General features: G+C 39.2%; 1 protein-coding gene across 6 annotated transcripts in view; it reads left to right on the top strand.

The window, feature by feature from the left end:
* LOC125457614 (arf-GAP with coiled-coil, ANK repeat and PH domain-containing protein 2-like) overlaps nucleotides 1-21171 on the top strand; it is a 155466-nt gene that overhangs the window by 105910 nt on the left and 28385 nt on the right. For 4 of the 6 annotated variants that reach the window (XR_009446667.1, XM_048542088.2, XM_059651104.1 and 1 more), the window contains exons 10-14: nucleotides 11840-11952; nucleotides 15921-15941; nucleotides 17527-17578; nucleotides 17939-18039; nucleotides 18712-18823. Coding sequence is in view for 5 of the 6 variants with exons in the window: in XM_048542088.2 (XP_048398045.1) it covers nucleotides 11840-11952; nucleotides 15921-15941; nucleotides 17527-17578; nucleotides 17939-18039; nucleotides 18712-18823 (399 nt within the window). In the remaining variant the exon portion in view is untranslated. The remainder of the gene's footprint in view (nucleotides 1-11839; nucleotides 11953-15920; nucleotides 15942-17526; nucleotides 17579-17938; nucleotides 18040-18711; nucleotides 18824-21171) is intronic. The other 2 variants (XM_048542090.2, XM_059651103.1) reach the window with 1 other exon arrangement.

The following is a 21171-nucleotide window of genomic DNA, read 5'->3' as shown; positions in this document are numbered from 1 at the left end:
CCCTTTTTCTTAAATGCTAATCATAGGCTGCTGTTCAGGTAAGTTACAGAATATGTATGTCTACTAATGGTTGTCACTAGATGATGTAATAGTAATCCTACTGATCCTATTAGTAACTTTACGTCTTTGCTGAACTCTTTCTACTTTCTGGCTTTAGTCTGACTGGATACATATTTGTAGTCACTACTTTGTCTTCAACTTAGATCTGCTGTTGCTGCAAGAAATGTTATTGGCCCTGGCCCAGGACCTTGACGACTTAAGTAACTGTGCTTAAAAATATTTATATTGAATACCAGATAGGTGTATATACACAACTAGTTGTTTGCAGAGGTCAAAAGAATTTTACAAGCATTATTTATTTTTAATCACACTGGGAACAAATATTATACTCTAACCTCATCCCAAATTATGGAACTCTTCCTTGAGATGCTGCAGGATGTTACTGGAATTTTTAAACACTCTGTGGACACGAAATGTGCATTCTTCAAAGATAACTGCTAACCCTCCCATTCTCTTGATGACATGTCCATCATGGGCCTCCTGCACTGCCACAATGATGCCACCCGAAGGTTGCAGGAACAGCAACTCATATTCCGCCTGGGAACCCTGCAGCCGTATGGTATCAATGTGGACTTCACCAGTTTCAAAATCTCCCCTTCCCCTACTGCATCCCTAAACCAGCCCAGTTCATCCCCTCCCCCCACTGCACCACACAACCAGCCCAGCTCTTCCCCCCCCACCCACTGCATCCCAAAACCAGTCCAACCTGTCTCTGCCTCCCTAACCGGTTCTTCCTCTCACCCACCCCTTCCTCCCACCCCAAGCCGCACCCCCAGCTACCTACTAACCTCATCCCACCTCCTTGACCTGTCCGTCTTCCCTGGACTGACCTATCCCCTCCCTACCTCCCCACCTACACCCTCTCCACCTATCTTCTTTACTCTCCATCTTCGGTCCGCCTCCCCCTCTCTCCCTATTTATTCCAGTTCCCTCCCCCCATCCCCCTCTCTGATGAAGGGTCAAGGCCCGAAACGTCAGCTTTTGTGCTCCTGAGATGCTGCTTGGCCTGCTGTGTTCATCCAGCCTCACATTTTATTATCTTGGAATCTCCAGCATCTGCAGTTCCCATTATCTCTGCTAATAACTGTATTTTGTTTTTGACGCGTAATGCTGAATCATTTATTAGTTTATTTTTTCATGACAAAATATGTAAAAACAGTATTGATAGGCAATATGTAATAAACAAAGAGCCCTGAATGATGTAGGTTATGGTGAAATATCTGAGAGAATAGCATGAGAAGGCCAGCTTTGATCTAGGGGCAACAAGATGCATTTTCTAACAGAGTTCTGGGTGTCGAGTTGAGATTCTCATGAGGGTGTGATGAGGTGTTTACTAATGGGAATTATCCCCTTTAATGAGCACTGAATCAAGCCTCATTAATAGGCAGGTTCCTATTTTACTACATGCTGAATAGCAACTACATGTAAGAATCAGAGCAGATATCTGGCAACTCAAGCTTGCCACTTTCTCTTCCAGACCTCCATCTTGGACAGTTGGAACCAATATCTCAGGGCACATGCCATGAGTAGTGGCTGTAGACAGCCACTGTTCATTTCCGTGCCATCATGACCTATCTCCATACCACTTAGAGTACTTCTGCATTTCAGTGCTGCAATCTGAGTGTATCAGCACTGCAATGAGAGGTCCTGATGTAAGAACAGTATGTTTGGACAAGCACCCAGCTCACTGGACCAGGCTGCAACTCTGCTCTGGTCCCCTGCTCTCCTAGTGTCCACTCACCTCTCATCTGTTTGGATGCTCGAAGCATTTTTTGGCATTGCCTTGTCTCGCCTTGCAACACAGGCACAAAACCAAGCAGGTCCTCGTAATCGTCAGTAGTTATTAGCCAAGAGGCGGACATAGAACATAGAACATTACAGGACAGTACAGGCCCTTCGGCCCTCAATGTTGTGCCGACCTGTCATACCAATCTGAAGCCCATCTAACCTACACCTTGCATGTACGTCCATATGCTCATCCAATGACAACTTAAATGTACCTAAAGTTGATGAATCTACTACTGTTGCAGGCAAAGCGTTCCATTCCCTTACTATGCTCAATGAAGAAACTACCTCTGACATCTGTCCTATATCTTTCACCCCTCAATTTAAAGATATGCCCCCTCGTGCTCGCCATCACCATCCTAGGAAAAAGGCTCTCCCTATCCACCCTATCTAACCCTCTGATTATTTTATATGTTTCAATTAAGTCACCTCTCAACCTCCTTCTCTCTAACGAAAACAGCCTCAAGTCCCTCAGCCTTTCCTCGTAAGACCTTCCCTCCATACCAGGCAACATCCTAGTAAATCTCCTCTGCGCCCTTTGCAAAGCTTCCACATCCTCCTTATAATGCAGCGACCAGAACTGTACACAATACTCCAAGTGCGGCCGCACCAGAGTTTTGTACAGCTGCAGCATAACCTGTTGGTTCCGGAACTCGATCCCTCTATTAATAAATGCTAAAACACTGTATGCCTTCTTAACAGCCCTGTCAACCTGGGTGGCAACTTTTAAGGATCTGTGTACATGGACACCGAGATCTCTCTGCTCATCTACATACTAAGAATCTTACCATTAGCCCAGTACTTTGCCTTCCGGTTACTCCTACCAAAGTGCATCACCTCACACTTGTCTGCATTAAACTCCATTTGCCACCTCTCAGCCCAGCTCTGCAGCTTATCTATGTAGCAGTACAGCACCATGCTATATCTTTGTGGCACTTCGTTCATGTGTCAGCAGCTGACATGGCAAACACGTTACATATGCATCGCTCAAATGGTGATTTGCGTCTAATTCCACGGGAGGATTGCTCAGTCACATCAAGGGAATCACCCTTCAGTTGGGGGTCTGAGCACAGTAAGTCAATGGTGGTCTCTACCACATGGTCACTTGGGGCAGTCAAAGTCAAGGCTCCTTCCTTGTAGGGAGTGAGCAGCCAATTGTCAGGCACCCCGCCAACCCTCCTTGCTCTTTGTGTCCTTATATGGGACGTTTTTTCTGGAATGAGAACAAGGGAGGGATTGAGTGAGATGTAAGTGGGTGGTACAGCTGTTAGTGTGACCGAATCCTTCAAGACCTTACCCCTCCCCTATCTGTAATTTCCAGAAACTCTTATTAACCTTGTAGGACAGCCGTGATGTGGATGTGCTGGTGTTGGACTGGGGTGGACAAGGTCAGAAATCACACAGTACCAGGTTATAGTCCAACAGTTTATTTGAAAACACACACTTTCAGAGCCTCACTGCTCCTTCAGGTGTTCGTGAGAGAGGTAGGATCAGACACAGAACTTCAAAGAGTCACACCAATGATGAGAATGTACTAAACAAACCCAAGATGCTGTTAAATATTTAATCCGTTAAAGGTTTTAATTGGTTAATATACCTATAAATCCTCAAATTCCTTTTGAAGTCCTGAGAGAACTAAAAGTTTTATCAGTCTAAAGAAGAGGTGAACTTTTTGGTTAGACAGTGCATGTTAGGTGTAAGGATTTGTTTAGAATCAGCTTGTTCTTTATTTGGAGTCAGATTTGTTTTATTTCTAAAGTAGGAATTTACAAAACACCACATTGTCTCTAAATTGTTTGCTTTTTGAGCAAAATAGAACGCATCTGCAAATACAAAGACACCCTACAGATTTGTGTGTGAGAGCGAGTGCACGTGTCACAAAAGAGGAAGAAAGACCAATGCTGTACACTAGATGCACTGACGACATTTTTTTCCTTTGAACTCGTGGCGAAGAATCACTGAAACAGCTACATAGTGTTATCAACAAGTTTCATCCCACCATCAGACTTATCATGGACTACTATTTAGAATCAGTCTCATTCTTGGACACATGCATTTCCATTAGGGACAGACACCTCAGTACCTCACTCTACCGCAAGCCCACGGATAACCTCTCAATGCTGCACTTATGTAGCTTCCACCCTAAACATATCTCCCTTACAGAAAAGCCCTACGCATATACAGATCTGTTTGGATGAGGAGGAGTGAGATGGACACCTGAAGGTATTGAAGGACGCCCTCATGGAAACCTGATACAATGCTGAACTCATCGATCACCAGTTCTGACGTGTCACAGTGAAAACCTGTAATGACCTCCACAGAAGACAGTCACGGGGTATGTCTGAGATAATGGGAACTGCAGATGCTGGAGAATCCAAGATAACAAAGTGTGAAGCTGGATGAACGCAGCAGGCCAAGCAGCATCTCAGGAGCACAAAAGCTGACGTTTTGGGCCTAGACCCTTCATCAGAGAGCTCTGATGAAGGGGCTAGGCCCGAAACGTCAGCTTTTGTGCTCCTGAGATGCTGCTTGGCCTGCTGTGTTCATCCAGCTTCACACTTTGTTATCACGGGGTATGTCTGATTGGATACCCTTCAGCATCCAGCACTTTCCATGGAGGCAAAACTATGCCATGTTCTTTGCAGCCTTCGATACATCATCGATGATAATGAGCACCTTGCCAAGATCTTCCCCATGCATCCACTTCTTGCCCTCAGACAACCACCAAACCTTAAACAGACTATTTTTGCAGCAAACTACCCAGCCTCCAGAACAGTGTCGACCACAGCCCTGTACAACCCTGTCGTGGTATCCTCTACACCCTCGACAAGATCTTCGATATGGGCACTACCATCACACGTGGGAACACCACTCACCATGTGCACAGTAGATACTCACGTGACTTGGCCAATGTTGTCTATCTCATACGCTGCAGGCAAGGATGCCCCAAGGCATGGTACTTTGGCAAAACCATGTAGATGCTGCAACCACAAATGAATGAACACTGCGTAGTAATCACCAAACAGGAATGTTCCTTCCCAGCGGGAGAATGCTTCAGCAGTCAGGGACATTCAGCCTCGGACCTTTGGGTAAATGTCCTCCAAGGCAGACTTCAGGATACACAACATTGCAGGGCCACCGAGCAGAGGCTGATAGCTAACTTCAGAACCCATGAGGACGGCTTCAACAGGGATCTTGGGTTAATGTTGCGCTATGGGGGACCCCACTATGGTATATGCGTGCTCTCGCTCTCACACAGAAGCATGCACATTCACACACACACACACACACACACACACACACACACACACACACACACACACACACACAAGCATGCACATTCACATAGTCTCTCTTGTGCTCACTCTCGCACACACTCTCTCTCTCTGAATTATGCATGTCTGCCCCCGCTCACTCGTCCCCCCCCTTGTGCACTCACCTGCTCATGCACGCTCACTCTCTCAGTTGTGAATCAATGGGGTGAATTTGTATTTGCAGATATATTCTGTTTTCTTCAAAAAGTGCACAATTTATAAACTGTTAGTCAATGTGGAGTTCTATAAATTCCTACTTTTTAGAAATAAAACCAGCCTGACTCCAGACCAAAGCGCACATTCTAAACAAGGCTTCACACTTAACATGCATTGTCTGATTTAAATGTCATCTCTACTTTAAATTGATAAAACCTGTAGTTCTCTCAGGACAGTGACTTGAAAGGAATTCGAGGATTTTACATATAGATATTAATGAAATAAAGCTTTCTGACTGATTAAAGATTTAACAGCATCTCGGGTTTGCTGAGTACATCCACATCAGTGGAGTGGCCCTTTGATCTTTTCCTCCTAAATTGTGTGTCTGAGTCCACTTCTCTCACTAACGACTGAAGAAGGGGGGAGGCTCTGAAAGCTTGTGTTTTCAAGAAAACCTTTTCGATTATAACCTGGTGTCATGTGATTTCCGACTGTGTAAGATAGTACTCTCAACTAATTCTGGCCCTTTGAGCGTCTGATTTTACTTGCTCTACCAGTGGCTCATAAATTTTCAGCTGCTAAGAACTTAAGCTCTGGAATTCTATCCTGAAACTCTGTGCTTTTCTACCTCTTCCTTCCTTCCTTCCTTCCTTTAAGACTCCTTTAAAAATCTATCTCTTGGACCAAGCTTCTGGCAATCTGCCTTGATATTGCCTTATGTGATTTGCTTTTTGAAGTTGCTCTATAAGGTTCCTGTGAAGCACTGAACATTTTTTTTTAAACGTTAAAGGTTTCGATGTAAATAAAAGTAGTTATCTACTGCAACATACTAAGGTTTTCTTGGCAACATAAATGTAACATGAGAGATTGATACAGTTTTCAATTAATTGAATGCTTTACATATTTCATGTCAAGCATGTACAGCAGATGACAACATAATTTACCTAATTTAAGCATCAAACATGTGCTTTTTTTGAGCTATTTGTGAGCGTCATTGCCTATTAAAATGTTTTAATAGCAAATTAAACTGTGTTACGAGGCATCGGTTCGTTAACAACTCAATTTGTTCATGATCATGTCAGCTGGCTGATATCAGCTGACAGCTTTCATTTGTGAGGAAGGAATCGAAACTCTAGACCCAACTGGTGAATGCATTGAGGCTGGCGTTGTGAACAGAAGAATCTTGCCTCATTTGCACAAGTATCTAGTTATTTATCAGTAAGTCATAGGAAAAAAAGTATGGCCCAAATTTCAAAGAAACCGATTGTATTTGCAAACATAGTGATAGCCAATATCAGGTATGAATTCTGAGCTGTAGATTCAGCAATCAACATAAACTGTCAACTTGTCAACTTATCAACTCAGTGCAAGAAAATTTGCTGTGTTTCACTGGAATACAGATTTTGTAAAGAGCTGTTGCAATGAGATTCTTCAGGTTTCGTTACATATTATATATGGTAAGTTGCTTTTATGAAATATGTTTATATATGAATGAGTAAAAATAAATATGCTTATATATGAATGAGTAGTTTTAGCAAGTATCTTTCAAAAATTTTGCAAATCTGTAGAATTTCAGTTCGGTGACTGCATCTCCTCATTATGCCGATATTACATTTTAATTACTTTTTGATTCCCTATGTCACTTTTTACCGTGAGTTTTATTCCCTAAAGCCTTCTGCTGTACAAAATTAGATAATTTTTTACAGCTTAAATTAAATGTTCAGTTGAGAACTACTGTCAAGCGGTTATGTGCTGGGAGTGTCACCAGGTTCTTAGTTTTCTCAACTGAATGTCATTGATTCTACGAAGACGACATGTAGTCTAATCTGGTTCAGTTTATCTTAATAGACTGCAATGAGTAAAACTATAGTTCATGATATGTGTATACATGCATAAGTTTCTCTCAAATGTTTTATGCTATTCCTTATTATCACCTTTTTTATGTTTAATATATGGCAATTGGGTTATTATCTAATGAAATGGTATACTTCAACAACAATTATTTAATATAGAACATGTAAATTTCAAGTTAGCAAGTACCTTCTTTTCAGTCATCATTTAAAATGAATCTACCTCTCCATGATAAAACATATTGCATGCTTTCTAAGAACATTTTCAGCTCTGTGTTACAATGAGATGCTTTATATGGCTGTGGTCCTCAATCTTGCAAAGAGAGAAAACTCTGGAAACACTCAGAATGTCAAGAGCATCTTTTGAAGAGAGAAACAGAATTAATGTTTGTTGGTAATCATTAATTATACCAAGTCTTATTCTATGATTTGAGACCACAGAAATTTGTTTTGACATTTGGTATAGTCTAATACAGAAAGTTCTACCCTGAATTGGTAAGGAACTGTTAAAAAAGCAACTACTTAGTTCAAGGGCTGATATATCATTACCAGCCTTAACAATAAATTCCAATCTTGCTTGACCTTGCCTGCTTTCTAGAGGAAATGCTACATTATTTAAAACGGTGTGCTAGTATTTTAAGCAATACACATTGGGCCATTGGTATTACTCTCATGCCTAGAAGTTCTTAATGATTGATGAAATGCATTATGTTTCAAGAACACCAAGGAATCTTCTGAAATAGTAATGAAGTCATGGTTAGAATTAAATGAGATGATAATGAGTTTTTGACTTCTTGATTCTTATGGAAATGACCGAAACTGATGATTTTACCTATTTTGGGGTGCCTAAATTGTTGTTCTATATGAGATCAGGTTTATTCTACATGAATAACAAGATGTTGCAATATTCATGGCAGAAGTCATATCCTCTGCATTATTAAATTTTTATTCAGCATTATCTAAAGACTAGGAGATGAACTGTCACTGCTTATTATACTTGAATCATTAATTCATTCTAGCTCATCACCTGCTCCCCAACTTCCATTCCTCAGTCTAGTGTTTGCTAATCTGTCCACGTTGTCTCTTTTTTTATTTCCTGCCTAGTTGATGTGCGCATTGCCCATTTCCCTTGTCATGAATGTTTATTTGTGCTGTATTGCTGATTTAAGTGTGGGTTTCATTTCTGATTTGCAATTAAATTCTCAGGGGTCCTTACTGTAATCATTATAATTGGCTTTTGAGACACCTGTTACAGTTTTCACCTGAATCTCCATTGTCTCCTGTGTGAGATTCACTTCCATAATATGCCTTGTCTGATTTACATTCTTAACAGTTTTCTAACCTAGATATCAAGTCTCTTGCAACAATTTCTCTTCATTTTTTTGCAGATTGCTTTACAGTCCTGTTATTTGGCAATATGGAAAAGATGGGTCGGTTTCCCCATCTCAGAGTGACGTCTAGCTTTACTTCCTAACTATTTCTATCCGTTCCATGGGACTATTGATATACTGTCCACTATCTGTCTTAATTTAGGACCCAGAAGAGCAAAGCTTTCTCCGTCATTATTCAGCAAATCTAGAGACTCTTTTTGTTGCCCATTAATAGTTATGTGCATGTGGGCTTGACTCTAGTCAGCTCCCCTCTCTTTTTGTTTTTACTGCTAACAGTGTTGTTTTCTTCCATTTCGGCATCTTCAGCACTTGCTACTGAAATGTGATTTGATAACAACATGCCATGTTTTTTTACTGGTCATTAAATTGCCACCTATCCTCCTAAAGACTGCAACTTATTCAGAATGCTACAGTTTCAAAGCCCTTCAGACTGTATTGTCCTCATCATCCTCAACCTTGTTAAGTTCCTTTTGCTCTCAATAGGATAACAGATTAGATTCCTTACAGTGTGGAAACAGGCCTTTTGTCCCAACAAGTCCACACCGCCCCTTGAAGCAACCCACCCAGACCCATTCCCCTATAACCCACACACCCCTGAACACTACGGGCAATTTAGCATTGTCGATCCACCTAGCCTGCACATCTTTAGATTGTGGGAGGAAACTGGAGCACCCGGAGGAAACCCACGCAGACACGGAGAGAATGTGCAAACTCCACACAGACAGTTGCCCGAGGCTGGAATCGAACCCGGGTCCCTGGCACTGAGGCTGTAGTGCTAACCGCTGAGCCACCATGCCGCCCTACAAATGGATTTCAATGTCTAAATTTTGTAATTTGTCCATGTTATGACCCCACCTTACTCAACATTCTCTTGCAGACACATACATATGCATGCACGAACTATAATTTTATGCCTGATTTCTGACTTGTATCTGGGGAGGCGGTGGCCTAGTGGTATTTTCACTAGACTGTTAATCTAGCGAACCTCGTAATGTTCTGGTAACCTGGGTTTAAATCCCACTATGGCAGAATTTGCAGTCAACAGAAATCTGGAATAGAGAATCTGATTATAGTGATGAAACCAACATTCAATGTTGGGAAAACCCATCTGGTTTGCTAATGTTCTTTAGGGAAGGAAACTGCCATCCTTAGCTAATCTGGCCTGCGAGTGACTCTAGACTCGCAGCAATGTGGTTGACTCTTAACTACCCTGTTGGTAATTAGGAATAGGCAGTAAATGCTGGCCTAGCCAACAGCACCCACAATCCCATGAATGAATATTTTGAAGAGTTTCAAAAAGCGCTCAATTTAATTGTCAGTCATACCAAATGTCCAGAATTCTTGTGCCATAAAGAACATAGGAGTAAGAATTCCTATGCCATGTGTTACTTCATGATTCCGATTCATGGATTTCCTCAAAGAATCCTCATGGATTCTGAGTATGCATTTGAAATGTTATAGCTCCTCTGCTTGTTGGCAGATGTAGATTGATTTGAGCATTTACAGTACTTAATTTTCTTGCAGTTTTCATAAATGATTCTGAATCTGTTCATTTATATCTATCCCATAGCTTTGCTGCATACTAGCCCTTCATCTTTCCTACCCTCCTCTTCTACCTTGCTATCATGTTTTAATCTCTTTAGCATACCTTCTGAAATTCAAGTATTTTAAACTTAAGTCTGTGCATGTTTGAGTCTAAATAAATTACAATACCTTTTGATCTGCTACCCACTTTGGTTCTTAGTGCTGTTGAACTAGTGCATTTATGTGATAGGATCAGTTTATAAATACAAAAAAAATACAAAAAATGACTTCAGCCAAATTGTACTTGCTTGAATCTCATTTTGAGCATACACAACCAGAAAAGTTAGTATCAGGCGGTGACAACCTTGCATCCGGTAGGGGGGACATAAATGTACATTGACCTTGTGTTATGTCCTGTAGAGATGGGCACCACCTTGTTTGTTGGTAGCATCTGTGCCGCAAAAACGTAGCGCTGCTACTGGCAAAGCTAGTAGACAATTTAAGAATTAAATTATTTCACCATATGTCAAGAAAATGAAAGATTGTTAAAATATCTAAGGAGAATCGCACTGAGGATAAGTGTAGCCAAAAAAGATATCCAAATGAGAAAATTTCCATATTTTCATAGACACTATGTTCTACCCAGAAATAGAAAATGGCATATGGGGTCTGTTTCTTAAGTTTTTTTTGATAAACAGACTTTCCAAGTGTGGCAGTTGGGAATTTTCAAATGGCATAATTCAGCATAACATAAAACCAAAAAAAAAGAAATTCAACAATAATGTTATTAGGCAGAAACAGTTTCCTTTTAATTTGAAAGTGAATTTATAGTTCACAAGTTAAATGGAAATGTTAAATGATATCCGATGGGAGTACCAAATTATTAGCTCCATGCTTCGTCATCATTTTACAAAAGTTATCTTATGAGCAGTTGTCACATTGACCACACCACTTCATCCTACTTTCTTATGCTTGCAGTACAGCTGAACCAGTCTGCCACAGTAATAGTAGAAGTAAAAAAAAATGATACTCGACTGTTTGATGTGTAACTTGAAACGACAACTAATATAGGGAAAAATGATATGCTACTCAGTGAGCTCTTTTACATTCAGTTTCAAATGTTATGACTGAAAAAGTCATTTGAATGTGGAGGGGATGGGGCTAGAGTTTACCAAGTTTATTTGGGGAAAAGATCTGTCAGTTGCACTAATTGCTAAGAAAGGAAAAAAATAGTTGAGGTGTATAAAGCAAGTACTTCTGGCAAGAATTCCAAAGCAGAGATATTGGACTCAATGTTAATTCTTTCTCCCTCCACAGATACAGCTGGATCTGCTGAGTTTCTCTGGTACATTGTTTTATTTCAGATTTCCAGCATCTGCACAACTTTTTTGCTTTTATTCAAATATTTTACACGCGAGGCCACGGTGCCCCATTTTTGCTTCACAAAAAATTATTATACTTCAGTGAAAATCTTTTTGTACCAAATAGAAATCAGATTTATTATAGTTAGGTTGGCATTATTGGTTATGAAGTTGGTGATCATTTACAGACTAAGAAACACAAAGTTACAATATCATAAAGTGAAATTAAAATAGATGATTATGCAATATTTCACTATCAATGCTTTTTAAATGCACTTTTGTGGATTTCTAGGATGACTGTACTACAAACATTTAGATTTAACTGTTGCTTTCAACTAACTTCTTTTGATGTCAAGTAATTGTTACGCTTATATTCAGCTTCAAATCATATGTTTTAGGATTTCTCCAGCGATGATCCCAAGATAGAATTTAACATTGATGCTGCTAATGGTGTAGTCATGGAAGGATATTTGTATAAACGAGCCAGCAATGCCTTTAAAACTTGGAACCGGTAAGATTAAACTTCCAACTTCACACTGAAATATGCTGCACTGATTGCATGTAAAGTACAGAGAAGGACACATGAATAGGATGAAATAATTAATGTCTCACGCACAATTTTTTTTATCACTTGTGAGTAGAAACAGAAATTCTTTGAGTAGAATGTAAGAATTATGTTTCAGTTGCAAGTGAAATTATCCAGTTACAAAGTTTGTTCATCTTGATTGTAATGACAGCATCCAATACAAAGTTATCAAACATTAGATCTAGCTGGCCAAATTATGCTTAAGTTTTAGATTAGCAGTTCTAGTTACGTTGTTTTAAAATTAAAACAACAGAAACACTTTACCAAACAGTCTAAGGTCTCATGGTGACTGATTTAAAATCTGCGAAGTCTAAAGTTGTGCACATTAAGTGGATTAGTCATGCTAAATTGCCCAGGATTGGAGAGGTTAGCTGAGTTAACCGTGGGAAATGCAGAGTTGTATGGATAAAGTGAGAGGGTAGGTCTGGGTGGGATGCTCTTCAGAGGGTAGTTGTGGGCTTGATGGGCCCCGAATGTCCTGCTTCCAGATTCTGAGTGCTGCATAGCCACCAACCATGAATGAGGTACACTCCAGGTGACTTAACTCGGTTATATTTCAAACTGCTGAAAAAACATTTTAGCAAATGAAATGAAGTCGACTTCTCCTAATTGACTTACTTTTCCTTGGATACAGAACTTGGCCCTACTGCATTAAAGTAGAGTAAGTTTCTCAGTGTTCATACTTTTAGTGCATAGATCCTTATCAATTGGTAGATCGGAATCAAACTGACTGTGTTGATTCCAGCACTTGTGGTGATTTTCATTGTAGTATTGAGCTGTAAACCAATAGTTTTACATGTACATATCCTGGCCAAAATGGTGAACACTAATTCATTGACGTATGATAAAAGCAAGAACCAAGGTATCGGTCAGCGTTTTCATCTATACCCTCTCTGGCCACAACTAATTTGCAGGTTAATTGGCTGCTAGCTTTTAATCTTGGCAGCAGTTTTTGTCAGCTGCTTATGAGCTGATTATGAACTCCTCCAAGGAAATTTTGAAAGAATTTGTACCTGTCATCAGTGGGAGTGAAGGGAACATTCAGATACTGCTCTTGTATGCTTGTTACATTGCAAACATACAATTTGGGAGCTGCTTCTCCAGCTAGCTCTGACATTCTGTAAAATCACAGTTGACCTGATTGTGGCCTCAACTGTACCTTCCTGCTTATCCCTGATAATTATAATCTCTTCACCAGCAAGGAGGTCAGTCTATCTATGCATTAAATGCCTAGTGGCCTGACTTCCACAGATCTCTTGGTCAAACTTCCAGAGACACTCTGCTCCCAGAAAATCCTCTTTATTTCAGTTTTAAAAGGAAGACCCACTGCATTTCTATTCTGTCCTCTATTTCTGGTTTCTGTCATAAGATCCTTTCAGCATCCACCTGTAAAATCCCTCAGAATCCTGTATGCCTCAGTTAGGTCACCTCTTATTCTTAACTCCGAAGAATGCAGTCTTAACCTGGCTGACCTTTACTGATAACATAATCTTGTCCTCATGCACTGCCCCCACCATCACAGGCATCAGTTGAAATGAATCTTCTCTGAACTGCTTCTGCCACATTTATATTCTCCCTTAAATGAGGAGACAGGAAAATTTACACCATACTCCCAGATTTGGCCTCACCATTTAAAGAGTAGAACATCTACTTTTATAATTCATTGCTCTTGTAACAAACAAGAACATTTCATTTGCCTTTCTTTTGATTCATTGAACCTGCATACTGACTTCTTTTACATTTCATATGCCAAGATCCCTTTGTACCTCCAGAGTCCTATAACCTCTCTACATTTAAACAATGCTGTAATGCTTTTCTGCTCTTCCTGGTAGAGTGGATGATTTAACATTTTCCTACATGATACTTCATCTGCCATATTTTTTCCCTGTGCGCTTGCCCTACAAATGTCACTTTGCAGATTCTTTTAGAACATAATAACTCTGAGCAGGCTCCTATATCATTTAATGCAGTTATGGCTGATCTGATTTCTGCCTCAGCTCTACTTTACTGCTCCCCATAACCCTTTACCTTGTTACTAATGAAAAATCTGTCTACCTCAAATTTATTCAGTGTCCAGTAGTTCATCACACTCTGTAGTAGTGAACTCCACAGATTCACGACCCCTTGAGAGAAGTAATTCCTCCTCATTTCTGTTTTAAAACTGTCACCCCAAGCCTAAAATTGTGACCTTATTCTAGATTGCCCCACAAGGGGAAAACATACTTCAATTAAATCACTTCTCATTGTTCTAAACTCTAACTGTTAGAGGCCTAAGCTGTTTGTAAGCCATGCTTCTTCCACTGCCCCTACATAAATTATGATTGAGCAACAAAGTCTCCCAGATCAATCAATAAAGGAGAGCTGATCTGATAGAGGCGTAAAACACTGTTAAACAAATACAATCTTGAATATTATTTCTCATTAAACAGCAGGAGTAGAACTAGTGGCCACTGGTACAAAATCAAAAAAGGTACCCTTAAGACAAATAACACATTTTTAATCCTGTATTACGATATGTTAAATAAACTTGCAGGTAGCATGGTAGGGGCATAATCAATCAACTCGGCAAAAAGAATTGTGCTACAGTGTGATTACATTCTCACCGTATTTTTTTGGAAATTCCAAAGTGGTCGACCTACAAGGATTCTGTGCTAGATAACAATGTGTGAAGCTGGATGAACACAGCAGGCCAAGCAGCATCTCAGGAGCACAAAAGCTGACGTTTCGGGCCTAGACCCTTCATCAGAGAGGGGGATGGGGGGAGGGTTCTGGAATAAATGGGGAGAGAGGGGGAGGTGGACCGAAGATGGAGAGAAAAGAAGATAGGTGAAGAGGAGAGTATAGGTGGGGAGGTAGGGAGGGGATAGGTCAGTCCAGGGAAGACAAGAGAGTTGTTGCCTCCCCCCTCTCCCCATTTATTCCAGATGCCGCCTCCTCTCTCCCTATTTATTCCAGAACCCTCTCCCCATCCCCCTCTCTGATAAAGGGTCCAGGCCCAAAACGTGAGCTTTTGTGCTCCTGAGATGCTGCTTGGCCTGCTGTGTTCATCCAGTTTCACACTTGGTTATCTTGGATTCTCCAGCATCTGCAGTTCCCATTATCAAGGATTCTGTGCTTCTCTATTTCTGACCTTGTATATAAGCATGAATTTCATTGATTCAGCTGCTGCAAAACCTTGCTATCCACCTTTAAAACATCATTATTAAAATTTACCCCTTGGCCAAGCCAATCCTAAGTGGATTTGTGCAAAGTTCAGTTTGTTGCTGTTTCAGTGAAATTCCTTTACATGTTATAGCATGCAAAGCTGCAATTTAGATGTAAACAGTTGTAGGATCTTTCTGAATTGATTAATTCCAATGTGTCAAAGGTCTTCCTGATCTGTAACTTGCATTTCAATCCTGTTTCAAAATCATACATGTATTTGTACACTTCACAGATTCTGCCAAGCTATACTTACAGAGGCACTGAGAAAAATTGACTTTGTCTTGATTTTTCATGTACAGTGCCATGAGAGATCTATTAGCATGGTGTCAGTTTGTATTGGTTAATGTTAGTCTGCAACTGTGTAAGCGACAAAGTCCTTGAATGTCCTTTATCTATAATACAATTTTCTCCATTGCCACCGATCACTGTGTGCCGAACTGAAATCAAATGCGTTTCATTAATTTTGCAGTTACATCTTTAAGTGTAAAACTGTTGATTTGTATCAAGACAGTACAAGAATATTTAATCTCTGCTGTTTATTGGATCTCATGCAACCAGGCAAATTATACCACTTTACTTTAGGATGCATTTTATCTTCCTATGTTTTTAGTTAGTGTTTCATTTTACTATTTTCATTTTTTCTGTTTTCTTTCTATGTCTTGATCCCACCCTATTTTGTCATGTGACAGGAAAAAGACCCCCCACATCAGGTACCAACAGTCAGCTGGACATCTTATCTCCCCCTTCTTATCTCTGCATATTAGCTTTCACCTGTCTGCAAGTTTCCAAAGAACTTCGGGTAAACCTGGTTTAATCCGTGGCTTTTAAAACTGGTCACCATGCTGTCCTTTTTTTCACGGCATGGGTACTGTGTTAGTTGCAAACCAGAGGCAGCATTATTTTTGCTTCTTTTGCCTTTTGCGCTATTAACACAACTAATTATCCTTTCTACTAATGTGTTGAACTTCAAATTCTGACTGTGTGGTAAACTGATGGTTTCAACAATAAATATGGCATTCAAGTTTTAAGATTCCATATTATGAAAAATTTATTCAACTAACAGACTTAGTTTATTTTTTAAAAATCAGTTACTCACATTTGATGAGAATGATTTTAATATCAGTTGTGAAAATTACTTTCTCAGAACTTTTTTGAACTGTGTGGGACATTTAATCTGTTATCTGTGAATTAAGTTGACTGCATTTAGTAATAAAATGAAAAAATGGCATCTAGTTGCTCACCAGTTTATAGAGCACGACTGCAGTACACGTAAGATGATCTGCTGCCATTCACTTGTGTAACAGATGTCGTATTGGTATTGGATAGCAACCTAACATTGAGTGCTTAAATCCCACAATGATAGTTTGGGGTATTGAATTCAATATATCTATTAATTTGTAAACTGGCATTAGGAAACAAAATGACTTTAGAGTTGGTAGATTGTCCCTAATCTCTACAGGTTTTTAACGTATTTGGCTCCTACTTGTTTGGCTACTATGTGGTGACCTTTACAGCCAGTGAACAATAAGAGATGGACTGTAACTACTAATTCATCCCCAAAACAACTTTTGTTTTTCTTTTAAAAATCATCTTCATGGGATTTTAGTTCCAACATGTCGAGGCACTTCTGTAGAGAAGAACAAGTGGAGGAGTAATTGCCCTAAATAATTAAGTGCCAATTGACTTTTAACATCTGTGCAGTTGTTAGATTTGAGGACCACTGGCCTACAACCAGGCTGGGGAAACAGTGTGTCATAAAATAAACATACACTGATGGTCAGGATCAGGTGGGTGGAAAGAAGGGTAGTAGGATGGGCAGAAGAAAAGTGATTTTTTTTTCCTGTTATGTCTATTGCAAAAGTTTGTGTGTAACTGAGAGATATGGACCATGCATTAACTATGCATTAACCTTGTTGATCTGTTAATATATTAAATAAGTGCTGTAATTAACATTGGTATCAGAAGCTTGGGAAGATGTAAATATCAGTTACATTTCTGCTGTCGACTATTCTTCACAGAAACAAGTTGAAAGGTTTATAGCCCGAGAACAGATTGGATGGATGGTTTGCCTGTGTTGCTCATTCTCTGGTAAAATAGCTTGAAGAGGAATCTGTAGACTCATCAAGGGTTCCTTGAGTTAATTGCTAGCAGGGACACTGCCTTCAGAAAAGCAAGATGTAAAAGGAGTATTAGAACAGGGCTGTTTTCAAAGCTGTTCAAATATTGCAATGTTTATTTGTCATTTGTTTTTGTAATAGTCCTATGTACAACCCATAAGTTCTTCTCTCTCAACAGGCGTTGGTTTTCAATTCAAAACAACCAGCTGGTTTACCAAAAGAAGTTTAAGGTAAGCAAGAAGTATATTGAGCACAAAATCTTGGACTAACAGCTGACAATTGCTTATTAGTAACTTAAGTTACTTCAGAAATTGTGAATTTTATACCATGCTCAGAAATTTCCCCTAAATTAATTTATATTTGTAACAAGAACTCTGTACCAGTGTCTGATGTAAAATCGCAGTTTAATGTGTTTGTGTGGCTTTTGTATACCTATTGACCTTTGCAGTTTTTGCTTACGATTGCATCTGACACATAATGATATACATGAACGTACATATTCTCCTGCATCTGTAGTACTATGATAATTAAATTTGTTTAAATATTTCAACATTTTAATTTAACTGGAGTACTTTTAAATTTCTTTACAGGATAACCTCACAGTAGTAGTTGATGATTTACGACTTTGCACAGTCAAACCATGTGAGGATATTGAAAGGCGCTTCTGTTTTGAAGTAGTCTCTCCCACAAAGTAAGCATCTATACATTTTCTGAAGAAGGTCTAGGCCCTAAACGTCAGCCTTCTGCTCCTCTACTGCATGGCCTGCTGTGTTCATCCAGCTCTACACCTTGTTATTCTCATCTATACATTTTGTCTTATTTCTGAAAGGCTATAATTTGGAATGTATCTTCTGTATACTTAGCTTTTGCATGGGATTCATCTTGCAAGATGATAATTTGATTTTAAGATCTGAAATTAGGTTTCTGATGGAAACAAGTGGAGATAACATTCAGGCAGTTGGTGTTTTTAAGTTGCATGTGATTTTCTATGTGGGCAGAATCTCTTTTTCATATTTAGTACCAGTTCTTGTTTATTGTAATCAACTATTGTAATCCATAGTCATCAGAACCATGTCACGTTGTCCCATCACTTTTAGTTTTAGTATAGTGGAGCAATTAACAAAATAATTGTTTTCCCATTTTTAAAGTATTTGCTAATGTTTGATTTGTAAGATGGACTAAATGTAGGTGTATTTAGGATTTCCTAATTATCAATCACTTCCAACCGCGGCACGAAGAATTAGGTTTATTGATTCTTGTTACACTTTCAAGAATGGTGCTACTTGGATAGTAGGTGTGATATCTAAATTTTTGTGTTTCCAGTAGTTCCATAAATATTAAACCTCTGCATGTTTTTGCATAGGAGTTGTATGCTGCAAGCAGACTCTGAGAAAATCCGACAGGTTTGGATCAAAGCTGTTCAAGCTAGTATAGCTACAGCGTACAAAGAGAAGGGAGAAGAGAGCTATGCTGAAGTATGTATGCAATATATTTTCACTTAAAACTCATTCACTGCAGCTTTTCAAGGAGAAAGCCAACTACCACTTTAGCACCAGAGTCTAGCATTAATTATAGTCTTGCCAGCATAATTCCCATCCAAGAAATTTTTCCTTAATTTTGGCAGTTAATCCTGCTGATAGTTGTTCTGTAGTTTCTAGTTTTGAACCACACCATATACTCGCACTTCTACTTAGGATGTTTCAGTGTATTGTTAAAGGATGCTGTGCAATTAAAGGTACACGTTTGGGTACTGTCTTTCTAGAGTTAATCAACATGAAGGCAATTCAGTCTACTATGAAAGCTTTTTCATTCAGAAATGTTCCTGAACTTGCTGTATACTCTTTTTATGTTTGTGCATGGTATAACCCAGTTATGAAGAGACATTGACCATCTCAAAAAAACACAAAAATTAAATGCTTTACTTCTATCTGCTTTATGATAGCACATGATTCCTTCTTTAGTTATTGATAATCCTGAGTTTATATTCCATTTGTTACCAGTGTTACCTAGACATCTGAATGTGTGGAAAGATATGCTTGTCTTTCGAAACCAAACTTATAATAATAGATGTGGCCATATTAGGATCATTTGTTATGTTTTTTGTGACAGTTAAGATACATCTGTGTGGTTAACTGAGACTTCAAAGTCTTCAAATTTTAGGGCATTTGACTAGATATTTTTATTTGGTGAAGAAAAAAGTTTTATATCTATCAATGTTTAAGTTGGTTCAGTGTTTCTGTCTTAGTAAAATGATTGTTGCAGCTAATGTGAAAGAAAAACTAAATCTTTGTTATGCTGTCATAAAATGAGTATTAATTATTGCCCTATTTACTGTTAAACTCTGGTTAGGAATTTGAAGATTACTAACCTGTGCGTGTCCATGTTGCCTTGTTCACAGATGTCTCAAATTTGAATGCAGTTTATAGTGGATTAAGCATCATTTGTTATCATAAGAGATAGACAGCATGACCTTTTTTAATGTATTTAGCTCCTGACATTTCATAAAGACAAATGTTTCTTCTTAATCAGGACATTTCCAGTACAGTTGCCTTCAGTCTGTATTGGCAAACTTGGTCTTCCAGTTAATACAACAATAACATTTGTAGCTTGGCTCCACCATTCAGTTATGATCGCAATTGATCTGTGCCTCTTTCTTATTTTACCAGTTCCATGTTCCTTGCCTAATGTCATATCAATTTCAGTCTTGACAGTTTCAGTTGAGGTACTATCCAAAGCCTTGAGGGACAGAAGTCCAAATTTCCTCAACTCTTGTTGTGAAAATGTTCTTATTGCTATCACTTATATTACTGATTTGCTCTTGTTTTTAGTTTGTGCCACAGTTATCAGAAATCTTGTGAAACATTCAGCTCTAGATCAGCAAACATTTTCTCCAGTTGACTATTGGGAAACAGAAGTAATTGTCTTCAAACTAACCACAAATTCTGTTCCCTGAACAGTTGACCCTATCCCCTGTGTGAGACTGAATCAAACTGCTTGCAGCCTTGGTGTTATATTTGATCCTGAGATAACCTTGCAGTTACATCGTGTGTGCCACCACATGGACTGTCTTTTTCCAACTCTGTGGCATTGACCAATTGTGTCTGAAATCCTTGCCCATTCCCTTGGTACCTCCTGTTTTTGAGTGAACACATTCCTGGATGGTTTCCAAGTATACAAAGAGTAGAACAATTAATTAAATTTGCAACTCTACTATCCATGCCCTATGAACTGTCCCATTCACCCATTCCCTCAGTTCGTGGGACTACATTGGCTCAGTCAAGCAATATATTGATTTAAAAATTCTTATCCTTAATACCTCTGTCTCAACCCATTCTGTCCTTACAAGCGCCTGCAGCCTAAAGTCTTTGTGGTATCTCCAGCTGTCTGATTCTGGCATGTTAAGCATTCTAAAGTTTTTCTTTTAATTGTTTCATCATTGGTAGGTTGCGTTCAGCTGCAGCTATGGAGTAACCTCCATAAACCTACTTCTTTTGACCAAGATTTTGCTAAGTTGCACTATTTTCTCCATATTGATAGATCTTATTTTGTAACTGTCTGCTATGTAGTTTTGCTATATTAATGGCACTGCACAAGTGCAAGATGATGTTGTGACTTAAAGACTCAAGTCTTTGCCATTGATGAGACAGAGGAATGACCAGCGTCAGAAGGCTGGTTATGAGAGAAAGTCGAAAGGGAGATAATAGAAGAGCAGAAGTCCAATGTTGCAGTGGACGTGGCTACAGCAAGAACTGATTGAGAAGGCATTATGGTTTAAAGACAAAAATGTTTCTGTGAGATACCATTTACAACATGTTCAGATGGG

This window comes from Stegostoma tigrinum, chromosome 14, assembly GCF_030684315.1.
Source record: "Stegostoma tigrinum isolate sSteTig4 chromosome 14, sSteTig4.hap1, whole genome shotgun sequence".
NCBI classification, from domain to species: Eukaryota; Metazoa; Chordata; class Chondrichthyes; order Orectolobiformes; family Stegostomatidae; genus Stegostoma; species Stegostoma tigrinum.
The sequence above is the reverse complement of the archived record's forward strand: the minus strand, read 5'-3'. Positions and strand labels throughout refer to the sequence as shown.